Source organism: Accipiter gentilis, chromosome 3, assembly GCF_929443795.1.
Source record: "Accipiter gentilis chromosome 3, bAccGen1.1, whole genome shotgun sequence".
Classification (NCBI taxonomy): domain Eukaryota; kingdom Metazoa; phylum Chordata; class Aves; order Accipitriformes; family Accipitridae; genus Astur; species Astur gentilis.
Genome location: NC_064882.1, coordinates 41383891 through 41402198, shown reverse-complemented (window position 1 = coordinate 41402198; position 18308 = coordinate 41383891). Strand labels below are relative to the sequence as shown.

Below are 18308 nucleotides of genomic sequence, written 5' to 3'. Positions count from 1 at the left end.
AGAAAATTACAAGTGCCCGTACCCATCCTACTGACTTCACATTTATGTAAACATACAGATTACATGACAATGGGCTTCCACACTGCATGGAAAAATGCAAAGTTTACATAAAATGATTTTTAGGTTCATTTACTAGCTTCAGTCTGTGTAGGGACCTCTGACATCAGTGGATGAAAGGGAATAAGTATATGGCCACGTTCCAGCTTATCCAGATAGCATGAAAGATTAAGGGTTTCACCAGACTTTCTTCCTCTGTCAATTCAGAATTCACTAAGAACTGAATTTTTAGATGTGAGAGTTGTTTGCTGCCCTTTTAAACAAGCATCAATAACAATCCCCATGCATTTTCTAGGAAAAGCTTTGCCGTTTATAGGCAAAACCAAAAAAATATTCTGGTAGAAAAGACCTAAGCTGAAAAGCTCTTCAGTCACTGTGATGATTTTTTTAATAACAACAGTGTTTATATATCACAGCCCAAGAAAACTGTAAACATTTAGCATCTCTGAAATTCTTGATGCTTCTCGCTACCTTTCCCCAACCTTTACCTAAAGTTGGCCACACGTAACTGACCCAGCATTACTGCAGTTTTTGTAGAAGCCGAAAAATGATAATTCATCTGGGTGGAGAGGCCACGATTTCTGCAAGAGTTCTTCATGTATAAATTATTACTTTGAGGCAGTACACACTAAATTCTTGTTTGGGATCCTCAAAAAAAAAATTAATGTTAAATATCTACACATACACTTCAGACACACTGAATAGTCCCAATTGATAAAACTCTATGTAGAAGTTATGAACTTCATGATAACCTCTGCAGTACGCAAAACTGCTCAGCAGCTCTTAAAGTACAAAGATATGAATTCTGATGGGGGAAAAATGTATTTTAATAAATTCCTACCAATCTTTAGTATTATAAAAATTACCCCAGCAGCAGCAACTGAAAGCTGTCAGCCAGCCACAAAGTAGACAGTACCTGCACACCCAGCTCCACGCTTCCCTGACAGTTTATTCCTGCTATGATTTGGAAGGACCAGGGGTGGCAAAGCCAGGTAAGAGAGAAGGTCAGTTCAGCTTCTCAGACCTTCACCTCTTCTCATCTATTGTCAAAGAGACTCTACTGTTCTACAAACACCCTTCTACTTTTTGGAAGCTTCTGAAAGTTAGTTTTATACTAGCTACATCATTTCATTACCACGTATGAAATCATCCGTAGAGTGCATTGATTTTTCATACAGCACTGCCTTGGGCAAGATCCTAAATGGTAACAGAGCAGAAGACTCCATGTTATTTAAATATAAACAGGAGAACAATAATGAAATAAAAAAAAATATCATTGTCAACAGAACAACAACTGGGAGGGCAAACAGCAACAATTCCATGTTCAGCAACACTTCTCCCATAGCCTTGGCCAGCACGATCTGTTTATATAAATGAAAGAAAGAATGCTGTCCTGAACTTGCCCATTATCCCACAGAAAAGGTATTGTGGGAATGTTAACTTTCACCTGGCTGACTTCCAGATGCCGGCAGGAAAAGACGCCCTTTTAAAATTTTAGCCAACTTAAGAATACTCCACATTTTTCACATTTTCCAATTATTCCAAGTTATGTATAAACTAACATAGACCTTGAACTAAAACCATATAAAATGGACATACGATGATCAACTACTCTGCAAAAGAATGAATCAAGGGGTCTCGCATCCAAACCAAACAGCCAGTATCATATTTCACAAACCACGACAGCTTTGGAAAAAGCCAGTGCATTTCTAGAATAGCAGAAATGTTTGTAATGTCCGTAAGAGCACTTACTGGACAATGAAAGTAGCAACTAAAAGAAGTGCCATCCTGATTTCAGCAATGCAGCCCGATGCTGTGATGCAGACCTGGTACCACGTGACAAAGACGTCATTTGAAGCCTGCATTCTGTCATATAATTAACAAGAGAGAAATGCATCTTGCTATGAATCTAATATGTGAATGGGGCCCATAACAGAAACTGCAACACAGAAGAATCATAGAATAGAATCACAGAATTGTTTAGGTTGGAAAAGACCTTTAAAATCATCGAGCCCAACCATTAACCTAGCACTGCCAAGGCCACCACTAAACCATGTCCCTAAGTACCACATCTACATGTCTTTTAAATACCTCCTGGGATGGTGACTCAACCACTTCCCTGGGCAGCCCATTCCAATGTTTGACAACCCTCTCTGTAAATTTTTTTTCCCTAATATCTAACCTAAATCTCCCTTGCCTCAACTTGAAGCCATTTCCTCTCATCCTATCACTTGTTACTTGGGAGAAGAGACTTACCCCACCTCACTACGCCCTCCTTTTAGGTAGTTGTAGAGAGCCATCAGGTCTCCCCTCAGCCTCCTTTTCTCCAGGCTAAACAACCCCAGTTCCCTCAGCTGCTCCTCACAGGACATGTGCTCCAGGCCCCTCACCAGCTTGGTTGCCCTTCTCTGGACGCGCTCCAGCACCTCAAGGTCTTTCTTGTCGTGAGGGGCCCAAAACTGAACACAGGACTCGAGGTGCGGCCTCACCAGTGCCAGTACAGGGGAACAACCACCTCCCTGCTCCTGCTGGCCACACGAGTTCTGATACAGGCCAGGATGCCGTTGGCCTTCTGGGCCACCTGGGCACACTGCCGGCTCATATCCAGCCGGCTGTCAACCAGCACCCCCAGGTCTTCCTCTGCTGGGCAGCTTTCCAGCCACCGTTCCCCAGCCTGTAGCGCTGCATGGGGTTGTTGTGACCCAAGTGCAGGACCCGGCACTCGGCCTTGTTGAACCTCGTACAGTTGGCCTTGGCCCATCGATCCAGCCTGTCCAGATCCCTCTGTAGAGCATTCCGACCCTCGAGCGGATCAACCCTCCTGCCCAACTTGGTGTCATCTGCAAACTTACTGAGGGCGCACTCAAACCGCTCATCCAGATCATTGATCAAACTATTAAATAGAACTGGAGAGAGCCAAGCATGGCAACTGTGTGGACTGGAGAAGACCCTAAAACAAAACGAGCAAAAATCCCCTTTCTGTTTTAAACAGAAGGCATTTTTCTTGCTCTTTTCCATCTGGCACTTCAAGTGGCTGTCTTTACTTAACAGTCGTCTTGAAGTTTTTAATAGTTGTACAATGTGCAAACTCAAACTGAAAGAAATTACCCTTTACTACTTCTCTTCCAAAGTTCAACTGTTAAGTAAAAATAGCTCGCAATCATGTCTCCGCTCCAAGCCTTCATATCTCAGCAGGAGCAAGTGTACTCAGTGCTAGCATAACATCCCCGTATTTCAGCGCACGGCACATGGAGCTGCAGCCTCATCACTTACCAGTATTTTGCTGGTTTGTTTGCATGCATGTCCTGTCAAGCTAAGTGGTGAAATACAACTTCCCAATTCAAATATACTGGAGGGGTTTTTTTCTGTTTAAAGAGGAAGAGCTTTAATGGTGGAAAGTACGTTTTTAATGTGAAAAAAGTAAGCCCTTCAACCGCAGCGGAATGTTTTGTGTGGCATTGTGTTCAGTCAAGCTACAGGTTGTCTTTTTACCTTAATGGAGTTCACAACTGAAAGCACACTGCCTCCCAAACCATTTCTCTGGGATAAACCAAGACACAAACAAGATCCACCAAGCACCTACTCAAAGCACCATTAACAACAAAATCCTAATCTAGTTCGGTGCCATTTCTAACAGAACCCAGAGTGCTTTCCCAGGTAACCTCACCATCACTACCCGCACTGAATGCGCAGCAGGACTGGACACAGAAAAATTAAATTAATTATCCCAGATCACTCCTGAGGCTACTCACAAGTGTGAGAAGACCACCAAGATCATCTGGGCCATTCCACTGCCACTTAGAACATTTGCTAGCACTGCTGTCTCTGCTTCCCTCTCTCTTCCAACTCTCCTGACAATAATTAGACCAAATTTCCCCTGAAAGTCAGCTCCTCTGCACTTCACTTTACTTCAGTACTTACCTAAGATTTTTAGTAATGAGAAACTTCTTGAAAACAAAACCAAAACAAAACAAAAAAAGAAGACTTCAAGAAGGTGATTCAGTTCTCATGTGGAACACTAATTTCCTAACATAGGTGCTTCAGTGAAGTTCCTTTTTCAGAGCGGTACGAATCCACACAAAGGAGTTGTATTTATGCTCAAGTATGCTTGTAAACTAGAACACAAATGCCCAATATAAATTTGTTGCAAAGTACCACATTTTTATTTGGTTTTGCCGATTCGTAAATATGTTAATGCAAATGTGCAATAAGCCTAGTTTACACTTAAACAAGAATTCAAACAGGCTTGCACTAGCTTAACTAACTTGATTTAAAATTGTACTTAATTAAATGTGAGCACTTTCCCAGGTATCACATGGCTTATTCATGGACTGCTTCTTTCACTATGCACTTTTGTGATCAAAGAAATCTTAGATGTAACAGACGAGGTTATTTACTACTTGTAAAAATAATCACTGTTTAATGTTCTTTTTGGAATTAGTCTTCTAAAATGAAAACTAATTTTTACCAATTCTGTTTGAAAATCTGAGAGAGAATTAGATTATTTTTGAGAACCTTTTTCTCCTGCACAGTAAAGTCCCCTCCTGCCAATAAGTCTTCAGGGCATTTCAATAGCTGCTAGAATTGTGTGACCCGCACTTTGAAAAATTCATCATTCTTCTAAGATAGTGTCCCCAGGACAGTCAAAACCTCCAATCTCTATTTTCAATTTCTTGGGGTTTTTTTTCCCCTTTGACACTTTGTGGGTATAAGAAAATATTTTCTATTTATGTATTTGTTAACAGATTTTTTAATGTATTTTTTTGAAAACAAAGCCACAAAGCTCACAAAAATTGCTAACACAATTTAACAGGCTTAAAAACAAGTCCAAAGGAAAGATGCTAGCAAAGTTATGAAAATAAATGCAAAATTGTAGTATTCATAGTACTTCAGGTTCTAAATTACCAACTCAGTGCAATATTTGTACTTTCTTCATTCACAGGACTAAGAAAATAAGATTCATGATTTTGGTGAGTCCTCATAAGCCTAGTTCTTTCAACTGAGTGACAGAACTTGTTCCTCAACCACAGGTAGTGAGCCAAATCAATCTTCGGACAAAATTTTAACAAAAGAGTTATCCTGTAATAACTTGGCCTTAGTATGTAGGATGCAGCCAGGATCCTATGGGTTTGTAAGCCCACTCCAATTCCCCTCAATATCAACTGGAAGCTGAGGAACTCAACATCCTGCAGGATCAAAATCTGCTAGGAAAGGAAAAGTTGTGCCTGCAGCTTACTGTTCTCCAAATTCCTACTTAAAATCCTTTTTTACTGCTTGCTCTAAGGAGATACTTCTCACTGCTGAATACATAATGCTAGATTTAAATTTTAGATGGCTGCAGGGTAGTCATGAGATAAATACCAAGTGTATTTGTATGCCTCTGTATTTACAGTAAGAAAGAAAGTCATCCGGATTCAAGGATTCAAAACATGAAACCTTTTGAACAAAGGCATGGTAAGAGAAAGCCTCGAACAGAGGAATGCCAAATACAAACAACATACACAACCAAACCCGAAAGGCAATGTATTGTGAAACCCTTTCAAAACCATACAATACTATGGGAATTAAGTAAACTTAAAACTCCCCTGCAATACTCTCGTCATAGCTAATTTGTGATTTCCTGTACGCTCAGTACTAACAGTACAATGAAGCCTCTATTGTGAGCCTCCTCCCACAAGCTTTTAAAAAATGCAAGACATTCTTTTTATCTAGACTGGCATGGCTAAAATACATCTAGGTCTACACAGATAAAAGGTTATTTTCTTAGATGTTGCTTTTGCTTGTAAAAATAAAAAATAAAAATCTGCTGTCTGGTTGTGCTGAGTTCAAAGTTCACAAAGGAGTAGTGCTTTGGTGGCTAAACTGCTGACCGCGAATCTCAAACAGAGCAGATGTAGGAAGCTGCTTCAGTTTTAGGATAACAAGAAAAGATTCCACATTAAGAACTATCTGCAAATTCAACACAATTCAAAGAGGCTTTGACAGTCTTGCAGGAGCTGAAAAATCAACGAAAATTTGACAGAACCAAGGAATAAAGTGACTGCAGTATTAACTACAAATCTTGATTGAGGCTGAAGGTAGTAAGTCCTTTAGGTGCAAGTAACTGGTTTATAGAAGTACTGAAAATTGATATTGCATTTTTTCCATCTTAAAGGATGCTGAGAGCTAAAGCAAACAAGCCAAAATGAACAAGACTTCCCACAGCAAAAGCTGATAACAGAAATGAAAGGCAGTAATCCTGGCACAAGGCAGCCTGGGAAAGGAGCACAACTAGCAGAAGTAGACTTTTAGCATGCAGGAGAGAGAGAATGTGGTGAGGACGCAAACCAAAACCTAAAATGCTGCAGTGGCTTTGGTCAGTATCTTAATGACCTTTCTTAGTCAAGAAATAGTATATTAAGATAGAGAAAGACTTAGCTAGCCAGTTCCGGCCAGCATGGGAACGTACACATAGAACACTGAATTACTGAAGATCACTTCTCAGTAATGCTGATTATATGAACGGGAAAATCAACAACATGAGAAAGGCTGCGATACACATTAATACTATTCAGTGAAGCACTAGACATGCATTAAGATGGCTGGTAGACCACTAATGTGAAAACGCTCATTATCTGGTTGAAAATAAACAGTTTAACATATCTGGTACAACACATTAAAGAGAAAAAATACTTAAGTATCAGTTTAAGAGTTTGGAGACTGGCTTGTGGTTATCTCTGCTAAACACTTTTGTCCTGCATGACTCTGCAAAGACTAAAGCTACACACTCAGCAAGAGACAAACTGGCTGGAACCATCTAATGAAATTTGACTCATCTGGGAATTTTGATGAAGTGCTCCACACCACTGTTTCTGCTAAGCCATACATTTTCTTTATGGGATTCAGAGTGCCATGCTGCAAATATGCAAGAAGCAACGGTAATTTTGGACAGTTCGTCTTAAAATAGAGGGCTAATTCTGAAAAACCATATTCAGGTAAAAATCCCACAGAAGCCAACAGAAATTCTGCAGTTATAAATTAAAGATACTGGGATCTGTACCAATGGCAAAGACATTATTGTCTGTCAGCCCCTAGCAGCACCTCTCGCTGACTATGGGTATGACTAACAGCTGCCTGGGGCAGCACTCCCTTCCTGCAAATCCTCCTGCACATCAGCCCAATCTGACTGGAGAGCACACATCTTACTATAGCTCCTTTCTGGCTCATTCTCCCAACTTCTGACTCACCCAGGGGCTACAATGACATTCTGCAGAGTGAAAAAATGTACGCGTAGTAGAAGATGATGAAAATACCCTGCAGTGCTGCTTCTCTCCTGGCTTTCTTCTGAGCTCTGACTCGCCAGTGCACTAGCCAAGCGTGACACAGGACAGCACAGTGGCCATTCCTCTGCCTGGCCAGGTACAGGGCTTTATGGTCCAGGGTGTAATGCTCCTGCCACAGGAAAGGAATACAGCTCGACAAGAATGCAGCAGGGAGAGCCTTAGAGAGTTGGATTTGCCATTCCTGCTGTCATCAGACAGCTGTCATGGGCAAATTCCTATTGATCACGTTTGGAGGGTGTGAGAGAGGAACAACCCGCCACATGGCAGCAGCAACAGCAGTCAGCATGGCTTTCGGAGGCTCTGACATGAGCAAAATACACAGCAGGACCACTCTCTTTTGCTACCCCTAGAACTCAGCTTTCCTAAACCACTGCCTACTTTACCTGTGGTTAAACTCTGCTCCGACTGTCCAATGTGGATGAGAGCCTACATCCCTTCTGCACAAGACCAGGCACATTTAGGTAAACGTGCGTAACGCTGAGCTGCCCATCGTAGTTTCCCAACTACAGACATCTGTTGCTTCTGTCTCAACCAAGCATTGAAGGTAGAAAAAGCAACACTTGCTTTAAAAAGGCAGCAAAACAGTTACGCGCTTGTCACGTTCCCCACGGTAGTGTGAGAATTAATTGCAAAGCTTCCAGCATACCCTGCTGGGACGGACCTCTCACCACTTTTTATCATGGGGTGTGTCCCTGGACAACAGCAGAAGATGGCATCTTATCAAAAAATATGGGGGCTGTTGAGGAAGACCATTAGCGCACATCCAACAATAAGAAATTTGGACTGCATATGTGACTTTGGAATTGTGTCTCAAGTCAAGTAAGAAACGTTTCTCTGCTTCCTTCCTTTTTTTGTGAGTTGGCATCAGAGCTCCCCTAAAAAGACTAAAAAGGAGAGGAGGGGTAATGTGGTGAGTTCTGGCACACACAGAGAGTCAGAAAGCATGAACAACTTTCACTGCAGACTTATGTAACTTTGCCAGTGGTGGCACAACTCATGGAAAGCAATTTGGGCATGGATACGGGACATTCAGTGACCTGTAAATCGAACTATTAAAATATGCCTTAAAATACCTAATGTAAAGCAAAATTATATAATCACATTACCTCGTGTTTTAATACTGAGGCTACAAAGGCTGCATATGTAACAGAAATAAAAGCTTTCTACTAAAACCTCAGCTTTACAATTACTCTGAACAATTGTGGGGACAACTGCCCCGAGGCCAGCTTTTTCTGCTCTCCGCAGAGAATCCCTTCTGGCTGACTACCCTGGCAGGTACACCGCAAGAAGTTCCTCCAAAAGCCCCTTGAAAAAGGCAGGCATAATAAAAAATGAAAATGCAGAGATGAGCAACAGTCATCCAAAATAAATACCAACATGAAACATGCTATAGCATTAGCAATGTTTAGTTCAAAGAAAAAAAATCAAACAATGTCAATTTTCAATTATGTTGATTAGACACAAACTGGATAATTAGTAAATGGAATAATAATACAGGAAACATGATATGTTTGAGATGAAATGACAAAAATATTTCATAAAAGAGACGAGTTAATTTATAATCATCTTCCTCAAAAATTAAATTCTTGCTCTTCTGCAGCAAACATAAACACGTTATGTTTTGCACATCAAAAAATAATTAACCTATTCATCCAATATATAGATATTATTGAGGAGAGGTTTCTTTCGAGCGATTTGTTTTTCTCTGGAGTTTAATTTTACGTTGTGAGGGGGGGTTTAATCATTATTTCATGACTTCTACTTTTGCAGCACCCACAGAGGTAAAGAAGTCGGTGCAGGTAGCCGTCCTTCTACCAGCCAAGCGAGCAGCGCTGTCGGCTCCCGCCGGGCTCCGGTGCTGGCGGCAGGCAGAGCCCCAGGGTGTGGTGGAGGCACGCTCTGCTCCAGATACTCCCCATCCCCGACGTGCCCGCAGATAGCAGCTACGAGGCGGCACAAATGAGACGAGGCCAGGGACTGTCTCGTATTCCTCGAGGAACCGGCTAGGTCTCTGGTCAGGTTCAAAAACGATTTGAAGTTTTCACTCATTTCAACCATCAAACCAATGCTGAACATCAAAGGACAGGGCCCCACAAGCACCTAAGAAAAGTCTAATCCAGGGACTCAAGGCACCCTTTTCCACATCATAAACAATTTGAAATACTTACTCCGCTTCTCCCTCCCCGCAATACCACCGCATAAGGCCGTACATCAGTTTCAACCAGACAATGCTTTGATGCCGCCAGATTCCCAAAACCCTTCTGAGCACGTTAATCATTTGGGGAGACGGGCTGAGGATTACTGTGCCTTGGAAAGGATCCTATCGTAATCACAGCTCAGAGATCCTAAAACACCCACCACAACCGGAAGCGCTGCTGCACTTCTCCAGTTCTCCCAGAGGAATACTGGTGAGGGAGCAAGGGGTTGTATTTCAGCAGGAAATGTTAATTTTAGATTTATCTGTAATGCATGTTTGCCATCTTTTCCCAATCAATACATAGATTAAAATGAATCATCATCTTTGCTCTCAAGGCGGCAGAGGAGAAAGAGACCCAAAAACACAGCTGGGAACTTCTGTCTTCCTTCCCAAACTGTAAATCCATTGCTACGCTGTCTGGGAGTGAGAAAGCACGTGTGGCAGAGGAACTAAGGCTAAAGGGCTATGTACTACAACTTTTATCCTCACCTTCAATTTTAGGACACGTATTAAAAGTGTAACTCCATCTCTGCTCTCTCACTAAATAAATAATTATGGGGCCAGAAGGTTAGGGAGCCTCAGATGAGGCTGCTATGTTGCTATACTGCCAACTGCTATGGGATCTGAAAGCTTGACACATGCTGGAGAGTATCACCTCATCAATGTTCCCAGCTGGCTTGGGAGGCGAAAACCCAAATACTACTCTTAAAGGCAGGTCTCTAACACACAAGTAGCCAACCTCTTCAGATAAGCTTCAAGAAACATAGTCACTACAAATGCATGGTAGGTAAGGAAAGACAAAATGGCAACAAGCAATCATAGTCCAAAAATATTTGCATGGTTTCGAGTAAGTGTTATATTTCATAGAAGCAAATTAAAGATCATGTTGCTTCTCAGCGTCTTTACTTAAAAGGCATTTAAATCTGTGCCTTTCCATACACTTATCGCTGTTCAAACAATTTTCTTGTAAAATAAGCTTTTTTAAATATTTTTTTTTTCTTCATTCTTACTGTGTTAATGTAAACAGGTACTTCGGCATAATGTCAGTTTTCTCCCCAAAACGGACTACCCAGGCTAGTCACCAATCTGCGGTAAATGTTCTTATTTGATAAGGAGGGATTGACTTCAGGTTTCAAAATGTTGGCAAGTGCACTACCGTATCTGTATGGTAACACTTCACAGTATCCAGCCCAATCCTAATCTCTCAGATCACACTTTCGGCTAAGTACTGCAACTGCTCCGTTTACATTGTAAATAAAACGCTAATTCTTAGAAACAGAGAGATTAGTAAATTGAAGCATCGCACATTTTTAACAAAGGGCAGATGCTATTTATCTTTATGATACAGCAGGACAAGTCAAGAGCTAGCCAAACTGACAAACGTAAGGGCACTTGTAATTTGTTTTGTCACGCTATCAGGAACTCCACATTATGATAAAGTATCATAGCGTATACAATATTTATGATGATGAGCTTTTTACATGTAGCATACTGTGCGCTCAAAAACTGCATGCTCCAGCTACTCCTTAACTATGTATGACAACACTGAACTGAAAAATGCAAAGGTGACTGTAGTAGTTTCATTTCAAAATACAGCAACTCAGGATTGTTACTATTTTATTTGCCAATTCATTAAGGAAATAACATATCCCTTAATGGAGGAATACTGGATCTACACTATGTGGGGGGTGTGGGTGTTTACAGAAGGACAAGGACACAGAACACACCACTGACTCTGCACCAATTTATGCCCTTAATTCTATCAAACACAGAGAAACACCATTCACATCCCAAGTATTATTTTACACTAACAATGACAAAAATGAGGGAACAGTTTTAAGTCCCTCAATTTCTCTCATCTATTTATGAACTGCAGCTACCTCATAAACATCTATTCCTTGCTCAGACTGGAAAACTGTGGCAGGTTGGGGGGAGAAGGTTGTTTGTTTCATTTTGGTTTGAAATATACTAGCGAACCGCAAGCAGACAAAATATTTTGTCACTTGCTTACTCTCAGGGTGGTTGACATAATAATAAAGCAAAGAAGATATTATTTGTCAAATGTTAAGGATTTCCAATATTGAAATCTTGCTGCCTTTGGGGGTCAATAAAGAGCAACGTTACAAAACATACTAAAGTTAGCAGTTTGGGCTGCTAATTTTACATGCCTGTTTCACCAACGCACAGTTAAAAATAGATAAAACAGATAAGAACACTGAACAAAGAGATCCACTGGACAATTATCTTTCTACTGGCATAGTCTATAGTGAGCTTTTTAACCTTTTCTATTTATAAAAGATATAGATTTTTTAAGTGATACTCAATGGGATTTCAATCTACAACTGAAATTATTTAAATGCATTTTATTTTTCTTAGTATTTTCTTGTTCCCTTCCTAATGGGATACAATAATGAGATTTAAAATATTTTAATAAGGGCATCAGGCTACTTGCCAACGGGCTCGAATGCTAAATAAGAATCTTTACATCTTCTAAGAGCCAGGAGAAGGAATCAGTGCGATGCACTTGAAACATGTACGTACATCGCAAATATAATAGTTCTAATTCACTAGGAAAAAAGTACACATTCACTTCAGTTTATTAGGCCTCATTATTTTCAATGAGGCTAAGGGGATGATTATCTTTAGCTGCTCCATCATGGCCTAAAAGCAAACATTCTTCCCGATAAGGACAACAGTTATTAAAATATAAGGTGACGTTAAAATGTTTAATTTAAGTTACAACAGGTGAAATTTTGAAAACCATGGCCGATAACAGCGTTTTCTACCATGATTCTGTCCAGATCGGTACTATGACTGAAATCCTGACTTTTGAATTTAATTTTTTAGAGGAAAACAAAGCAGCATAACAGACTGACTCGCATCTACACAGTAAACAAGCTTATTCTCTGCTCTGTAGCCTTCTTTTGGTATCATTTGCTTACAAAATGATAATGTTTATAAACAGAATCGACATTCTGTCTCCTTATGTCTGGGGGAAGGAAAAAAAAAAAAATCACCTTCAGATTAACATGGTAATTTATGCCAAGCAATTCTGGAGGCATATCTGTAACATCACCCCATACATATTATTCATGTTACCTTAAAAACCAGCAGCAATCCATAAATGCATTTGCTAGCACATGGTGGGTTTTTTGTTTTTTTTTTTAAAAAAAAAAAGGAAGAGGAGAGAAAGAAAAAGAGAAATTCAGATTTACGGAGGAGAGCCTTACCTCTCAGATACATAACCCGTCCGCAGATTTAGCAAAATCATTTCAACAGCCAGGCCTTAAGCACTTTTTACAGCAATAAAATGCCGCTTTTAAACTTCCTGTTTATTGAAATATTAGCACGGCTTTTTTTTTTTCTCCGTGGCACTTCACCAGCATTTCTCTGCCAGGGCACCGCTCAACCCCAGAGCGAACGGGACCGGTGTGTGGGGGGTGAACCCACCCCAAATTAACATTCTGGATGCAGTTTTAGCGCCGTTGGACTTTTTTTTTTTTTTTTTTTTTTTTTATTGAGGGATGAATTATACCCGCAGCCGACTCTCCAGCCCCCTGACTGCGCCTCGCCCGCCTTTTAATTTTTATTTCTATTTATTATTTTTTTTTATTCAAATACCCCAGCAGCCGCCAGGCAAAGTTACGCCGGCGATGCGGCCGTCAGGGGAGCCCCGCTCCCCGCCGGCGGCCGGGGAAGGAGGGGAGGGGGGGGTCCTCGGAGGGGGCCGGGAGCGGCGGTGACGAGCACACAAAGCGCGGTGGCGGCGGGGGCCGATCGCCTTCCTCCCCCCCCCTCATCACCACACAGCCCACCACCACCACCACCAGCCCCCACCCCGGTTCCCCCACCGCCGCGACCAGGCCGACGCGAAGCGCGATCGTTACCTAGAGGCAAGCCCTTGTTTAGTAAGTGAGAACTTCCCATTTGAAACGCTACGTCCGCGCTCGCCGCAGGCAGGAGGCCGGGGGGGCACCGCCGGAGCTCCGCGACGGCGAGGCCGGCAATAAAAATACGAGCCGCCGCCGCCGCCGCCGCCGCGGCATATGGCGGCTACTCCGTGGGCGCCCCTGAAGTGAGGCGCCTCGGCGCGCCCGCGCCCGCGCGCCCGCCCTCCCCCCCCCTGCGCGCCCCCGCCCCCGGCCGCGCGCACGCGCGCCGCCCGCCGAAGGGGCCTGGGGCGGGGAAGGGGGGAAAGGGGGGGGGGGGGGGAGCGGCCGCTGCCTCTGCCGCCGCGGGCGGGGCTTTCGCGCCCCGGCTCGATCTCCTGGTTCTAGGTAGGCACCGAAGATAGAAAGAGAGAGGGGCGGGCGCTCCGCGGGCCTAGAGCCTCAGCCTCCGTTCTGCCGGCGTACGGTTTGTGGTGCGACAAAGCGTGCAGCGAAACCTTGAACTGCTTTTAGGGCTTAAGGTAGCTACTTTGGCTTGGGTTTGTTGGGGTTTTTTTTGTTCAAACTTCAACAAAGTTAGCGCTAGCTGCGTTCGACGCCCTCCCCGGCATCCCAAAACGTCGGCACTTCTGCTGTTTCTTTATTTTTTGTGATTCAGCTAAGGCTTTTCCTGCTTATAAATTAACAGGGATGAAAAAACCCCACAAAACCAAAACCCCAGAACACTCCAGTTTTGCTCCTAGCGAGTGTAAGCGAGGTTTGCCGTCTCCTGCCTCACTGATCCACCTTCGGAGCCGCCATGCCACACTCGAGGCCCAAAACTGTCCCCAAAGCGTCAGGGCTGGGGTCAGAACCGCCAACGTCAGGGACGGCTTTAGAGGAAAAGCAGCAAATTGGCCAAATACGGATATTCTTTCCCATTGGGGATGTCCCCCGCGCATTCCCACAAAGCCCAAAGCATGTTGGACGACGGGTGCTGGACCGTCCTCGATCCTCACCCTCGGTCCCTAAATGCGAAAACACCATTTTACTAGTAAGTTATTCCTCGCCGACGCTCCCCCGTAACACCCTCAGGTGTCCAGTTCCCACACAGAGCTCCTCAGGATGAACGCCTGGATCTGCTGCCCTGGAAATCCCCCCCCCAGCCTACAAAAAGGACCAAATTCTACCGTAACAATACTGTCCGGTGGCACCAAATTAATCATAATTTGTTGACCGTATTTAAGCTCCTCGCACCATCCTGCGTGGGGGCATCATGAACAAAATGTCACTTCAGCGCGGGGTCGATCCTCAGAAAAGGCTGCTGGAGCCAACCGGCGCCTTTTTTGGGGAGAAGAAAGACCAGGTCTCGATGCACCCGAAAACCGGCGGCTGTGCTGAAGCCCTCCCCCGGGGTCAGAATCCCCCACGGGCCACCCGTGTCCCCGCTGCGCAACCCGGCCTCCACACGCAGCCCCGCGCCCCTCTCACCCCCTCGGGCGGGATAACGCCTGCTCCCACTGACCAGGGGGACGGACAGAAACGCAGCATTTCGCCTCTGCGCTGCCCCAAACGGAACCAAAACCGAGATTTGGGTCAAAAACAGGTGTTATCGCCGGCGCCCAAACCCCGGCGACTCCCTCTTTTCCCCGCTCCCTGCCACCACACACGGGGGATCCCCCCCCCCTCCCCAGAGCCCGCCATTCGCCTCACCGCCGAAGCAGCGGTGGCGGCGGCGGCGGACGAAAACCAAAGTCGACGCGGCGCCCCCGCGGCCGGCTGGGTCAGCTGACGGCGGCCACGCCCCGCCCCGCCCGGGCGGTGAGGGTGGTGAGGGGGGGTGAGGGTGGCGGAGGCCCGCAGCGCCGCCATGGCCCCGCGCCGCCGTTTTTCCCCCCGGTTTCTCCTCTCCTCTCCTCAGCACCGGGAGCTCCGGGTCCAACCATCTGAGAAACTTTTACTCCTCCCGCGCAGCCGCCCCGCTCCTCCTCGGATCCGCGGCCGGGAAGCAGATGACAGGGTGTTTTCTCTCGTTCCCGTCCCCTCCCCACAGACGAGCCCGGCTAAACGAAAACCCCATCTTTTGCGCTTTTTTTCTAGAAATAAAACGCTGGGTTTCTGTCAGCGGTTACGCCGCAAAGGCCCCCAAAGCCCGCGCTGCCACGGCAACACCTCAGGGGTGCGCGGGGACCCGCCGCCCCCTCAGATAACAACTGAGGGGGGGACGGGACAGGAGAGGTCAGGCTCTGGTAAAATTAAGATTAAGCGCCCATTTCTCCTCAGGCGGAGAGACATGGCAAAGCTCTTACCGACTTGGAGGCGAGGGCAAGCGGGCCGCCAAGCCGGGCCCCGGAGGAGTCGGGGGTGGCCGCCGTGAGGGGCAGCGGGCTCGGCGAACATCCCTCCGGGCCGCCGCCTCACTCCGGGCCGAGCTCCCCCCGCCAAGTTTCGGTACCTCCTCTCGAGGCGTTCTTCATCGTGTAGCGGGGACGATCGGAGAGTTAATTCTGCCGACTGAACTCCCGGACCGGCCGGGGGTGATTTTTCAGAACTAGCGTACAGAAAGGGAGGGGGTAGACGCGAAGATTTTAGAGCCTTTTTTTTTTTTTTTTTGGATTCTGCAGGATTGGTCTGCAACGCTTAGGATACCCGCGGTGACGGGTATTATCAGAGGTAGCTAATACAAATAGTTACAGGCACTCCTGGGCAGCATTCACTAGTAATTCACTTTGTTAAGTGACGCGCCCGATACTAGGAGCGGATCACCTCCTCTGTGTTTCTATATGCACAGGCTGTAGATTTTCCTAGGGGTTTGGGGGGTTGGTTGGTTTGTTTGAGAGGGGAGCATCTGAACCCAAAAGTTATAAAGGGTGGCTTCAGCCTCCAAGTTGTGTGTGTTTCAGGAACCCATCTAGGGCACAAGTAAAGGATTTTAGCTTATAGGCAGCCTTTAGCAACTTGGCTCCAGCTCCCTAATAACTCGTTTTTCCCCATCGTTCTCCAGGTACTGTCCATTTCACAGGGTTATCCAGCAGGATCGGGAGGTAACTCCCAGGACAAGTTTATGCAGCCCCTGACTTTCTTCATTTTCCTCCTGTATTCATGGGAAAGCCTTTTGTGGCTCTGTATAGACGTCTCAGGCATCCCTCAAACAACAGTTTCTGTAGATTCTCACTGTGCATCACTAGGGCAGCATCTAGCCAAGCGCCTCATGTGGGGTTTGTATAAATAAACAAATTTGGTTTTAATCACTTTAAAGTGGTTAACCACTTTATTGCCATTTATAGATGTTAGCAAATATAAAAATATATACATATCAAAGCTGTAAGAAGAAAATCATGATTTTTTTTTTTTTTTTTTGCACTACTTAAGTTGCCATGTGGCAAAGTATCAGCAGGAATGAGCATTAGGAGTAGAACATACTTAAACCGCAAGTGAAATATCTGTGAATACCAATATGGATATGGACATATCTCCAGGAAAAATTAATAGCAGAAAATGAAAATTCAGAAATGAAGTTAAGAGTTCAGTTACATTTTTTTATGGAGAAAGATAAACAGTTACAGGCAATGAGACCATTTCCTCGGTGGGGTTACATGACTGGGCAAATGTTTAGTTCTAAACTGGAACTGCTGCTTCAGGGAGGGAGGGGAGTGTGGTACAAAATATTATGACAAGGGGAGTGCTCTAAGTGAGGATAAGTTGGCATGATGAACAGATGGAGTATTCAATAACAGGAGGTTATTAATACTGCAGTTTGGTATTCTCTGCGCTACTTCATGAAGGGATTCATATGCTTGCTCTTTTTCCTTTCTGATTGTACACAGACTTAACAAATACACGTACTGTAGGTAATGCCGGACGTATTTCCCTCCTGGTGCGCGCACACACACACACATCACAAATTCATGTTTCCTGGGAAAACATCAAGGGCTGGATCCTCAGCTGATTGTAACTGGACCAACTGTGTTCCTTTCAGTAGCAGAAAGCCGATTTGCACCTGCTGAAGGAGAGAGGTTATCTGACCCTGTCTCCCCAGTCGAAAGGTCTCTCCACCCTGCTCTTTGACAGCTGCCACCAGGCACCTGCTCTAGAGAATAAACTATGAAGACTCTCGGATGGAAAAGAAAACAAAGTAACCCAAGAGTGATTGAAGTCTTCCTTCGGAACACAATGCCGTGCTCTTTCTGTTTAACAAAGTCAAGCTCGCTTTCACCCAGAGTTCAGTCCTCCTCCCCCACACGGCTTCCAGTGGCCTGGTTTTAGACTGGACATGAGAAAAATACAGGCACAGACCAGCTGACTCCAGTCAAGCCTTCCACTGCCCCCACCCGTTTTATTGCCTATGTCCTCCACCTCGCCTCTGGGTCACCACACATTGTCACCTTCACATCTTTTGGACTATGACTTGTACAATATAACTAAATCTTCCACAAAACGTAACAATCCCCATCCTCTTATCACATTTTGGCACTGCTGTCACTGCAACGTTTTTTTTTTTAACAGTAATGTTACACAGCTGAGTGTCTTCTGTGTTTTGCACTAAGAATTATAGCATTTTTCAAAGCCCCCAAACTGTTTCTTGGCTTCTTAAGAGTCAGCTGGAGGAGCACATGTGCTGAAGAGTAAATACATTGTTTTAAGTGTATCTGTTAACAGCCATATGTATAATTTAAGTACAAGTTTTATTCCCCTCAGAATGTCTAATCATAAGGGCATGACCTTGGGCTTTCACAAATTAGATACATTAGGGTACGATATCTTTAGCAGATGTGACTTTGAAGATACTGAAAGAGGAAGTTTTACTGTTGTATCGTCTAAGCAACGAGCCAAGATGCATGTTGAATGCTCTCTAAAGTGAAT

The 18308-nt window shown here is 44.4% G+C and overlaps 1 protein-coding gene across 8 annotated transcripts in view; it reads right to left on the bottom strand.

The window, feature by feature from the left end:
* CTBP1 (C-terminal binding protein 1) overlaps positions 1 to 18308 on the bottom strand; it is a 246663-nt gene that overhangs the window by 56553 nt on the left and 171802 nt on the right. For 2 of the 8 annotated variants that reach the window (XM_049794221.1, XM_049794215.1), the window contains exon 1: positions 13464 to 13693. The exons of 3 other annotated variants lie outside the window; for them this stretch is intronic. Coding sequence is in view for 1 of the 5 variants with exons in the window: in XM_049794215.1 (XP_049650172.1) it covers positions 13464 to 13503 (40 nt within the window). In the remaining 4 variants the exon portion in view is untranslated. Of the gene's footprint in view, positions 1 to 12675; positions 12710 to 13463; positions 13695 to 15754; positions 15777 to 18308 lie in introns of those variants that run through there. 3 more of the 8 variants (XM_049794231.1, XM_049794211.1, XM_049794216.1) reach the window with 3 other exon arrangements.